General features: G+C 43.4%; 1 protein-coding gene across 1 annotated transcript in view; it reads right to left on the minus strand.

The window, feature by feature from the left end:
- Positions 1-12,451, minus strand: part of LOC133519313 (DNA-binding protein Ewg) — a 35,731-nt gene that overhangs the window by 16,983 nt on the left and 6,297 nt on the right. The window contains exons 6-8 of the mRNA XM_061853349.1: positions 9,378-9,537; positions 7,869-7,981; positions 1,021-1,134 (exon numbers count right to left, since the gene is read on the minus strand). Coding sequence (XP_061709333.1) covers positions 1,021-1,134; positions 7,869-7,981; positions 9,378-9,537 — 387 coding nt within the window. The remainder of the gene's footprint in view (positions 1-1,020; positions 1,135-7,868; positions 7,982-9,377; positions 9,538-12,451) is intronic.

A 12,451-nucleotide genomic window follows, 5' to 3' on the forward strand; every position in this document is an offset into this window, starting at 1 on the left:
GACACTGGGACGACGCAACGCAAGTCGAAAAAGAGAGAACTGCAGCAAGAAGGCGTTACATTAGTATTCGTAGGAGTTACAAAAAATCTTCTGTGATGTGGTTCTTAACCGATATAATCCCTGGAAGCGTCTGAAGTGGTCCATCTTTTGTTGACTTAATTCGTCATAGGTTAAATACTTACCACACCAAGCAGTTGGTGATGGACCAAAAGAAATTTCATCGTTTATCACTGAAAAGTTAAGAACCACTACTCCTGGCGAGTTCATTGCTAGTTCTATATAAATGTTGTGTTCCCACACAAAGTGAATTAGGAACAAAGACTTGAGAATAGTGTCCGATCGAAGTTTCGGTGATGGTTTCGACGTAAAAATCATGATTCGGCAGAAGGTTCGGTTTTGTCTCTCGGGCTGCGTGGGTTTCTGATCGTCGTCCTCGGTGAAGGCGGGCAGCAGGTCCTCGCGGCCGTGGTACTTGTAGCAGTTGATAGTGAGCCTTATGTTTGGAGTAAGGTTTACAGTTGTACTCACGGGCTGCGTAGGTTTCTGATCGTCGTCCTCGGTGAAGGCGGGCAGCAGGTCCTCGCGGCCGTGGTACTTGTAGCAGTTGATAGTGAGCCTTATGTTTGGAGTAAGGTTTACAGTTGTACTCACGGGCTGCGTAGGTTTCTGATCGTCGTCCTCGGTGAAGGCGGGCAGCAGGTCCTCGCGGCCGTGGTACTTGTAGCAGTTGATAGTGAGCCTTATGTTTGGAGTAAGGTTTACAGTTGTACTCACGGGCTGCGTAGGTTTCTGATCGTCGTCCTCGGTGAAGGCGGGCAGCAGGTCCTCGCGGCCGTGGTACTTGTAGCAGTTGATAGTGAGCCTTATGTTTGGAGTAAGGTTTATAGTTGTACTCACGGGCTGCGTAGGTTTCTGATCGTCGTCCTCGGTGAAGGCGGGCAGCAGGTCCTCGCGGCCGTGGTACTTGTAGCAGTTGATAGTGAGCCTTATGTTTGGAGTAAGGTTTACAGTTGTACTCACGGGCTGCGTAGGTTTCTGATCGTCGTCCTCGGTGAAGGCGGGCAGCAGGTCCTCGCGGCCGTGGTACTTGTAGCAGTTGATCACGATCTGACGAAGCGCGTGCGTCCACGACATCTGGCGAAATTATCATCTTTACTACCGTGGGCACAGGAAATGTCTACAAGCTTGTGAGCGACGCAATTAGATTTAAGTTTTAAATACCAGTTTTACGTTTGTTAAAGCTAGGGGACGTCCGGGGAGAGCGGGATGCGCGGGGGCAGTCCTGATAGTTAACCGCACTAGAGCAAGTTTTAAAAGCAGTCGATATTAGCTGTTGCACTCTCCGCACGTCCCTCTATGCTAGTATTTTGTGGATGTACCGCCCTCTTTAAAAATATAAGTAGTTTCCCTAATTTGACTATTTTTTTTATCGTGAAACGAACCCACAAACCGTACAAAGTGGTCTTCGAGCCGGATCTTAATGTTCTTCACGCCACCGTCGAAAATAATGGTCAAAACCCGTGGAACTGTAAGAAGAGAACAGGAGAGAAAGGAAGCCGTGCAAAGTGAGCCGTGTACAAGTGCAGCTATAAATGATGAAACTAAAGTGCAACCGGACAATTTATTGGAAGTACGAAGTGAGAAATCCGAGATGTTAAAAGCTGACGTGTTGCCTGGCTCCCATAAACTTGGGTCTGAGAAATCATTTACATCTTCTATGGAGGCTCGCAGCAAGCTAGAATTGGAGTCAGTCGAGAAGAAATCACAAACAGTGCATCCTGATAAACCAATGGTGTTAAAATCCCGAAGTACAAAGTCGGAAATGCCCGGCTCCCATAAGTCTTTGTCCCGGAAATCGTCTTCATCTACCATCGAGGCTCGTAGAAAGAAGTTGGAACTGGAGGCGGCCGAGAAGAAAGCACGAATAGAGTTGCAGCTTATCGATAAACGCTTAGAAGCTGACCTTGCCGAATTAGAAGAAGAATACAGTCCCCCGTCGGAAACCGATAATCGAAGTGAAGTTGCTAAGTGGGTAGAACGCAGTAATTTAGAGTTGGAATCGCAGCACGCCGCTAATCAAGGTCAATCTTCAGGCTTGCTGCGCCCGCCGGCCGATATGGATTCCGGCACCGATGGTCCAATTCAACAGTTAGCCTGTGTACTTAAGGATATAATGTCCACTTCTGTTTGCAACCAAAACAACAATTCTAATTTGCTAAGCCGCATCAGCACACCTAAAGAATTACCAATATTTACTGGAGACCCTATGGAGTGGCTTCAATTTAAATCTGCATTCGACGAGTCTACCCGAGTCTGCAAATTTAGCGATAGTGAGAACCTATGGCGCCTAAGGAAATGTCTTCGTGGACCCGCCAAGGACGCAGTGAATGCCCTACTTATCAGTACCACATCTCCAGAAATACTAATGTCAACCTTAGAGTTACAATTCGGGAACCCTGACGTCATTTTATCCCGGATTGTCTACGAAATCAAACGATTAGGCACAATGACCCCTGATTATCACAAAGAAATCATTGTGTTTTCGAATAAAATAAGAAATTACGTCGCTGCCGTACGTGCCCTAAAACGTGATGAATACCTACAAGGAATGAGTCTAGTCACTATTGTGTTGTCAAAGCTGCCTACCATATTGTTATCAAAATGGGCAGATTATAGTTATCAACGCATCATTGAAGGAACTACATCTAGATTCGACTTATTGGCTAATTTTCTTCACGAAGAAGCGCTCAAAGTGTCTACCTGCAGTGCTACATTATTAAACACACGTCCGGACAATTTTAAACGTAATAAATATCACGATAAGAGTGACTTTAACGCGCAGACTGTATTAGTGCAAAGTGGACAAAATGAACTAAATATGTGCCGTTACTGTAAAACAGGTAAACATGATTTGCCGCAGTGTAAAAAGTTTAAAAAATCATTACGCAAAGATCGTTGGCAATACGTTAAACGCCGCGGTTTATGCTACAAGTGTTTGTTATCACATCACGATCGAAATACTTGTCCCGCAGCGGCCTGCGATGTAAACAACTGTGGATTAGCGCATCACCGGTTATTGCATTTTGTGCCTAATGAGAAACAAAATGAGGACAATAATAGTACAGTGCAAGTGACAGAGATTGAAGCGGAGCCTAATACGGAAGTAGTGACGCACATGAACTCATTTTCTACTCGAAAGGGTTTATTAAAAGTAGTGCCCATAAATATCCATGGACCCCGTGGTGTGATTAGCACCAGTTGTTTGCTTGACGACGGCAGCTCGGTTACTATGATAAGCGCAGACCTCGCCAAACGGGTGGGGGCGCGCGGCCGTCGCGAGTGCATGCGTGTGCGTGGCGCGTGGAAGAACTCTGAGCTAGTGTGCGAATCTTATCTCGTGGATATAACTATATCTAACAAAAATGGACAAAAGTTTACGCTTACCGCGCAAAGTGTTAACGACCTTGACCTACCGAACTATAACACGAACTTAGTGAATTGTGACAAATTTACTCATTTACAAGGACTCAAAAATAATTTCTGTGATGAAAACTTAAAACCAGAAATACTGATAGGCCAAGACTTCTACCACTTGCAGTTACCTTTGGAAGTCGTCGTTGGTAGTCCTGACGAGCCCTGTGCCACTCGCACACCTCTTGGTTGGTGCATACATGGAAGAGTTCCCGCCCGTATGTCGTCAGCTGTGCCCGCGCTGCACTCAACTCTGTTTATCTGCAATAATGACGTCACCGATGACGCGACTGAGCACAAACGACTGCTGCAAGATCTACATGAAGAAGTACGTCGTTCCTTCACGTATGACTCATTGGGCGTAACTAGTAAACCCCGTGAGAACTATAACGACGTATGCGCCATAGAAAAACTTGACAAAACGTCTAAACTTGTTGATGGGCGGTGGTACGTTGGACTCCCCTGGAAGAATGAGCATTGTGAATTGCCTGACTCTTTTCCTCATGCAATGTCGCGCCTTAAGGGAGTGGAGCGCAAGATGCAGAGATGTGATGGCTATAGAGAGAGATACAATGAGCGCGTCCAGCACCTGTTTGACAATGACTACGCACAAGAGTTAAAGGATACCACAGTAACTAGCAAAACATGGTACCTACCACATTTTGGAGTGGATAATAAAAATAAGAAGCGCCTCCGGCTTGTTTTTGACTGCGCCGCTGAAACAAATGGATTGTCGCTAAACCATTACCTACTTAAGGGCCCCGACCTACTGAGGTCACTGTTTGGAATAATGTTGCGGTTCCGAGAGCAAAGGATTGGTGTAACTGCCGACATAAAAGATATGTTTTTACGAGTCAAAATCAGAGAAGAGGACCAAAATGCACTACGGTTTTTATACCGAAGCGACCCCAAGGGACCAGTGAAAACCTACGTCATGACTTCGCTAATATTCGGAGCTAACTGTAGCCCCTTCGTAGCCCAATATATAAAAAACAAGAATGCTCAGCGTTTCGAGCCAACGATGTTACCTGCCTGCGAAGCTATATACAACCAACACTACGTTGACGATTATATAGACAGCCTACCAGATGAAAAAACCGCTATTGAGTTGATAAGAGATATAAAATCAATTCATCAGCAAGGTGGCTTCGAATTACGTAACTGGACTTCTAATAGTAAACAAGTTCTCGAGTCCATGCCAAAATCAACTCTCGGCGAAGCAGCTGTAAAGTTTAAAACCGGAGAACAATATCAAAGCGAACGAACTCTCGGCTTAATCTGGTTTCCGCATGAAGATGTACTGGGTTTTGACGTTTCATTTAAGAAGATTCCTGAAAATATTATCAACGGAACACAAAGACCGACGAAACGGGACATTTTGCGAGTTGTTATGTCCATATTTGACGTCTATGGATTTCTATCTCCGTTTACTGTTAATGGCAAAATGATTCTACAATTATGTTGGCAAGAAAACATAGATTGGGATATGGAAATACCTAACAAGATATATGAAAAATGGTGCAATTGGATAAGTTGTTTACAGTCATTACGTAACATACGGCTGCCGAGATTTTACTATAACGCAGCGCATATGGGAGTCACGGGAGTGAACGAGACAGACTCGATCGCGGCGGCGGCCGGTACCTCTAGTGAGCGAGACAAGGATGGCGCGCCCGCGCCGGTGCAGCCGCTGAACTTAGAACCATCGCCCGCTGCATGCTATACGAATCTACAATTACATTTGTTTTGCGATTCGTCTGTTAAGGCTATGTGTACCGTTGCGTACTGGCGCTGGGAAAGCAACGCACATGTGTACATCGCATTTGTGGCAAGCAAATGCCGAATTTCATCGAATAAAATGACGTCCATTCCTCGACTTGAACTAAATTCTGCTGTCCTTGCTGCTAGACTGGCTGACACTATAATAAAAGAGCATAAAATAAAACCTAATCGCAAAATATTCTGGAGTGACTCATCTACGACTTTACACTGGATCAGAAACAAATGTCGCACTTATAAGCCGTATATAGCTAATCGCTTAGGCGAAATAGATGAACTTACCTGCAGTGATGAGTGGAAGTACGTCCCTACGCACCTTAACGTAGCGGACATAGGAACAAGGGAAGCGTACGATGTGTCGATTCTGCAAAATCAGTGGCTACACGGACCGGTTTTCTTATACGATAATGAGCGCACTTGGCCGAAGGATTGTTTACAACCTGCAATAAATGACAATGAATTAGAGTGTGTTAACATTATACAAATGGTAAATAATGAGTATATTGACTTACCTGTACCTGAGCCTACGCGATTTTCATCGTGGTTGCGCCTACTCCGAAGTACTCACGCTGTTTTGGAGTTTATAAAAAAATGTCGAAAACTTACCGATAATAATAATTACGAGACAATGGAGGAAGCCGAGCGCCTGCTGATAAGACAATCACAGGCGCAATCGTTTAGTGAAGAAATTAAAATTCTGAAACAAGGAAAATACATGGAAAAAAGTAGTAAGCTACTTACCTTATCACCTTACCTTGATGAGCACGGAGTCTTGCGCGTCGGGGGCCGAATTGATGCTGCTGCCGATGTGTCACCTGAAACAAAAAGGCCTATAATCCTAGATGGAAAAGATTACATAACTAGATTGATTGTGAAGTCTTACCATGTCGGCGCGGCTCATCAGAATCAAGAGACTGTGGTGAACAACCTTAAACAAAAATATTGGATTATTAAACTTCGCCCAACAGTAAAAAATATTGCGTCTAAATGTATGGTCTGCAGAATAAAGAAAAGCAGACCAGAAATTCCAAGGATGGGTAACTTACCTGAAGCACGGATGGCTCATCACCAGCGACCATTCACCTTCTGCGGAATAGACCTGTTCGGTCCGCAAGAGGTGGCTATTGGGAGACGGCGGGAGAAGAGGTACGGTGTGATTTTCACATGCTTAACCGTTCGGGCTATTCATTTGGAAACCGTCGCTTCCTTGACTACCGATGCCTTAATTATGGCCCTCCGTCGTATGGCCGCGAGGAGGGGATGGCCTCAACACATATTTTCAGACAATGGAACGAATCTTCGTGGAGCCGACGTAGAACTAAAAAAGGCACTTCAGGAACTGAAAAATAATGAAGAGGTTCGCAACGCTGCCATAAATAATGGGACCAAATGGACGTTTATTCCCGCCGCCAGCCCACACTGGGGTGGGGCATGGGAGCGACTTATAAAAAGCGTAAAGAGCTCACTGAAAATCGTCCTGAAAGAACGCGCGCCCAGGGAAGAGACATATAACACTTTACTAGCCGAGGTGGAGAATATTGTTAACAGTCGACCTCTAACGCACGTCTCTGTCGAAGCCGGAAGTGCAGTGACCTTGACACCAAACCATTTTCTTTTGGGCTCGTCGTCGAACTTACCTCAAATGGGCATTTTTGATAACTCCGAGTTTTTCCTTAGAAAACAATGGCGAATAGCTCAGAGGCTTGCCGATCTATATTGGAAACGTTGGGTCAGAGAAGTGTTACCTGATTTGTTGCCGCGACAAAAATGGAATAAGGAGCAGAGGCCCTTGCAAGTGGGAGACCTAGTCCTTATTGTCGACCCTGATGGGCCCCGTAACATCTGGCCACGAGGCATTATAGAACAGACATTGCCTGGGAGAGACGGACGAACCAGAATGGTTAGAATAAGGACGAAGACGGGTGTCCTGACCCGTTCCGCCGCACGCGTCGCTCGAATACCTATAGGAGAAGAGTGCTGCTAGGGCAGCACTGGGGTGGGGCATGTGAGCGACGCAATTAGATTTAAGTTTTAAATACCAGTTTTACGTTTGTTAAAGCTAGGGGACGTCCGGGGAGAGCGGGATGCGCGGGGGCAGTCCTGATAGTTAACCGCACTAGAGCAAGTTTTAAAAGCAGTCGATATTAGCTGTTGCACTCTCCGCACGTCCCTCTATGCTAGTATTTTGTGGATGTACCGCCCTCTTTAAAAATATAAGTAGTTTCCCTAATTTGACTATTTTTTTTATCGTGAAACGAACCCACAAACCGTACAAAGCTAAGCTTGACACTCCACTAAAAGGTCCACTTTGTTGTAAAAGAGCATTCCGCGAAAATATCTTTGACGCGTATAAAAAAATCTTTATTGCAACTTTACGGCTCTCAAGGTATACTAGTACAAGGGTCTCCCTGTGTCTCAAGAGCTAGTTCCTTCGCGATTACAAGCGCCGTAAGATTTCAATGTTAGACATTTATATATGGTATGGCCCTTAACAATCAGCAGAAATCTGTATTATAAATCGTTGAATTAAAAGTTATCGTTGAATTTTATTATCTCTGTCCTCTGTTATCATATCACTTACGTAATAATGGTGCCGTGGTCTCGTGTGTGTCACGTACCTTCTGTTTCTCGTCCTCGGAGCGCGCGTCCATGCGCACGTTGGCCCACGGCAGGTCCTTGGGCCACCAGGGCGGCCGCGTCGACTCCCGGCCCCAGCCGGGTTTCCCGCGCACTGCGTGTTTATAATATGGTTAGAAGAAGAAAAAAAACCGGATAACTGCGAGTAAGACACGCCACCGAGGGTACGTACGAATATAGCTTTTTTTTAACTAATTTATAGGCGCTTATCACACAGGATCCGAATTTCAGGTCGCTCCGATGTTTGAGCGAGACAACGCTTTGCGCATATTACAGCGACATCCCGCCCTACACGCCATAGTTTTCAGATTTTTCTCTGTACTTGTATTGTAAGCTGTTATTACTTGCCAAATTTAATTTCAGTTCTAGGTCAACAGCCCCTATAAGTTTTGATTTCCTTTGGAGTGTCGAAATATACGTTTTTTGCGGCATAATGGGGCGTATCTTTTTTTACGTTAACTTAGAAGTTTGATTTTTTCACCGTTTCAAGGGACTGTAGACCTGAGTATAATGGTTTTAATTTCAACTCCACGCGTTTCCGAAATAAAGGGTCTTGTCAGACAGACCGACAGACAGATAGACGGACGGAATGACGAACGGACAACAAAGTAAGCATAAGGGTTTTTTCAGTTTTGAGACTACTACTACATAAACAAGAAACCATCTATTGAATGACATCGAAAATAACATTGGTGGCATTCAGATTTTGGAAGATTGACAAGTGATATAAGATTAAAAGCTGAGCTTTGAATTCATGGTGGTGGGAGTTGGCTTAGGATATCCCATAACACACAACGTGCTGTACGCACAATATGTTTACATAATATCATTATGAATGCTTGAGCATGGGCGAGATGAAGGCCCGTAACAGCGCCCCGGATAAATAAGACGACCGTAGATAGAGTACCTATTCTAAACACAAACAGTCCCAAAGTGTGCACTACAAGCTAAGTGGACGCTTGAGGCGGAGCGGGTGACGTAGCGCTCTTGTTAAACAAATGCAAACGTGTTTATGCGGCCTCAGAGCACGCTGCTCAAATATTTTTGAAGCTGTGTAGCTTTTGTGCTTGTGGGGCGTGTGCCCCGCTGAACGCTCGCCACTGCAACAGTATACTATACACTGCACTGGAACAGTACATTACAGTGTTGGCTCTGAAACAGTACATTAAAGCGTAAAATACTTGAGCATGAGCGGTATGAAGGCGCGCAGGTGCGCCTGGGTCATCTACTCCGCGGGGATGGGGATGCCGTCGATGATGAGCGGAGGCAGCTCGAAAAGCGACGAGTCGATAAGTTAATCATAGCATCTTAGACAGTAGCAGCGACTCACCCATAGAATACTTGAGCATGAGCGGTATGAAGGCGCGCAGCTGCGCCTGAGTCATCTTCTCCACGGGGGTGGGGATGCCGTCGATGATGAGCGGAGGCAGCTCGAAGAGCGACGAGTCGATAAGTTAATCATAGCATCTTAGACAGTAGCAGCGACTCACCCATAGAATACTTGAGCATGAGCGGTATGAAGGCGCGCAGCTGCGCCTGAGTCATCTTCTCCACGGGGGTGGGGATGCCGTCGATGATGAGCGGAGGCAGCTCGAAGAGCGAAGGGTCGTCCTGCGGCGGCGGCGGCGCCTGCCCCGCGCCCACACCGAACTGCGGCTCGTTATTATGTTTATCGTATTCGTTGATAGACATATATTCAAATCGAGAGCGATGAACTTGCGTGACAGCGCTAGGTAAAACTACATAATATATTCAGCATATACGTGTCAAGGGACTTTCAAAGTTAGCACTCCAATTTAAGGGTATAATAGATTGCACAAAGTGTCTTGGCTTGAAAATAATGATCAGAATGCTTTTTTTTTAATTACTACTTCCGTATGAAGGGCTAAAGGTGCAGTTCTGTAAGGTGCAGTAAAAGGTAAGTCCAAGTCCATCGCGCGCCTATTTAGTGCCGTACTTAGCCTTGGGCTCCTGTTAACGCCGTGTATTATGTCGTGTCAGAAAGCATGGTCTTCAGACATACGTTTTACGGAGCACCCACCGTTTCAATTTGCTCAGAATATTGCGATATCACGCTGTCAAATGCGCACGTGTTGAATAAATGCCGCAATGAACATTAAACATGCACAGATTTTAAATGGCATCAAACGTGGCTGGTACCTATTCAAGTATTAATTGCTTTAACTATGAATCTAGTATAACTGGATCAGGCATGAGCGGTGGGGGGAAATGACCGAAAGGGATAGTCTTATGTATCTTTCATTAAGAGTAGCAGAGGAAGCGCTATTTTTCTTTATCCTTGTCACAGTCAAATTTTTTATTCCCCACCGTAAATTTGAGTATGGTTCATGGTGGGCAACAAATAACCCGACCAAATTACGTAGGTTGTTTTCGGTATGTTTTCGGGAATGAGAAAGCGTGTTTTTAATTTTGTCGCATTGCGTATGATCTGCCCCTCACGGGCGCACGCGTGTAGCACATCTATTGGATCCTACCGTCTAAGGCTTCAACATGTTCCCTGTCCGGGTACCCCCAATGTGTGGGCATGAAGCTTGTTTTCAGGAGTGCTTTCACCATGGGATTACAACTTCAAAGTGGAAGCACACTTGGGCGAATGACTTTATCATATCAATTTCTATGGGGACAGCGACGTCAAGTCGGGTTAAGATTTAAAAGCCAGCTACTTTTGATGCCACATTCTCATAAGCAATAGAAAATAATTCTTATTTACAAACAGTCTTCTTCTGTTCCTGAAATTTTATAATGTTGTAAAGTTTTATTTCAAATCAAATTGACCCAACTCGCAATTTATATGTGAATATACTAGGTCGCTCCATAAGTTCTATCACAAAAGTTTATGCTGATCCTACCTACCTAACTATGTTTATACAGATCCTACCTATACGGTTAGTATGATAGCTATACGGTTAGTATGATACCTGTACTTTATTAGAGCATATTTTGTTACTAGCATTTAGTTCTTCAACAAGTCTGTACTTTAACTAATATCCTTCAAACTTAGGGTACTCTTCAGTAACACTTAACAAGGTTGGGTTTGGTAAAACATGTACAGGTAGCTATCTTGTCAGTCCAGTTCACATTAATTATATATTATTTAACTAAAGATATAAAAAACAGGGTTTGTATTATGCATGTTAAAAATAAATAGGGATCAAAATCACCTTGAACAGGAGCTTGTGTTTGGCGCGTTTTTTGACTTTTTTCCGAATATTATATAAAATTATGCAAAACTGAGAGAGTAAATTACAAGAGATAGTAAATAGTATAAACTAGAATTTTAGCCAGTAAATTAAAATTAATTAGATTTAGATTTGATTAGCTCAGCATAATTATGTAAAATATATAAATAGTTATGTAACCTAAAGGAAGAGCGGCGCCACCCAACACAGGCATTTTTGCTTACCGGGTGGCTCCATCACCTTACATTATAAACAAAGTGTGTCTTAAGCAATAAAGAATTTTTGAATTTTGAAATTACGTTACATTATATTTTAAGTACATAATTGAACATTAAATAAGCTTTTAGTTGATGTATGTGAATAGTAACGGATCTGCATCTATAACTTTTTTTTGTAAGTAAAAACCTTTATGACAGAACTTGTGGACTTGGTCATATTGAGCAATTTTTACTGTGGGACCAACCCCGAAATCGCTAAGACCTAATTGTTACGTATTCTGGCAAATAAATATTTATATTTCTAAAAAATTGCTCTTCTATATCACATTAACATCTGACCAGCCAAAATGTACAGCCAATTTTTTGTGAATTCGGGGTTGGTCTCATAGTAGAAGTTGTTCAGTGTGACCTAGAAATATTGCAGGTAGTTAAAAAAAAACAACTGTATATAAATATTTCATTTACGTTTGTTTCAGCAACAGGAGGAGTGTGTAAGGTCAGGCCATTGAGAGAGTGGCGGTGGACTTACATAAACCGTTAAAATAAATAAAGTATGGATTCTACATTTCAAATGACACTAAAAGCGCCAATACACGACATATTCGTGTGTGCGTGTCCACTTTCTAAATGGTGATGCCTATACCCTTAATAAGCTTATCATATTAACCTTTCGTATGCGCCTGTCAAAAATTTGCCATTAGTTTTGCAACCATGACCATACATCGGGGTTTTTGGTGCGGGAATGTGTTACACTAGCCAAAAAACGGGTAAAAACTATAAAGACCGATACTATTTTAATATTTCTAAGCGCATTTGGAGCTTACTGTCTATTTTTAATTCATAGTTTGGTAATTATTTAACAATAAACAAAGTTATAAATACACGAAAACATTCCCGCACCGAAAACCCCGATGTATGACCATGACATATTCATGTTCAAGTTGAATTTGGTTGAATATATGTATATGGAGCAGATCTGCTCCTGAGCATACCAAAGGTTAAAAAACCTTAATTGACACAAAGATTGACATCAAACGTAATCAAAAATGTTAGTGTCAAACTTGTAAAACGAGCATTACAAACACATCTCTATAATTTATCAAACTTTAGCCATAGGATGTCAGACTGTTGTTTGAAGAGTAGTTG

The sequence above is a fragment of the Cydia pomonella genome, chromosome 6, assembly GCF_033807575.1.
Source record: "Cydia pomonella isolate Wapato2018A chromosome 6, ilCydPomo1, whole genome shotgun sequence".
Classification (NCBI taxonomy): Eukaryota; Metazoa; Arthropoda; class Insecta; order Lepidoptera; family Tortricidae; genus Cydia; species Cydia pomonella.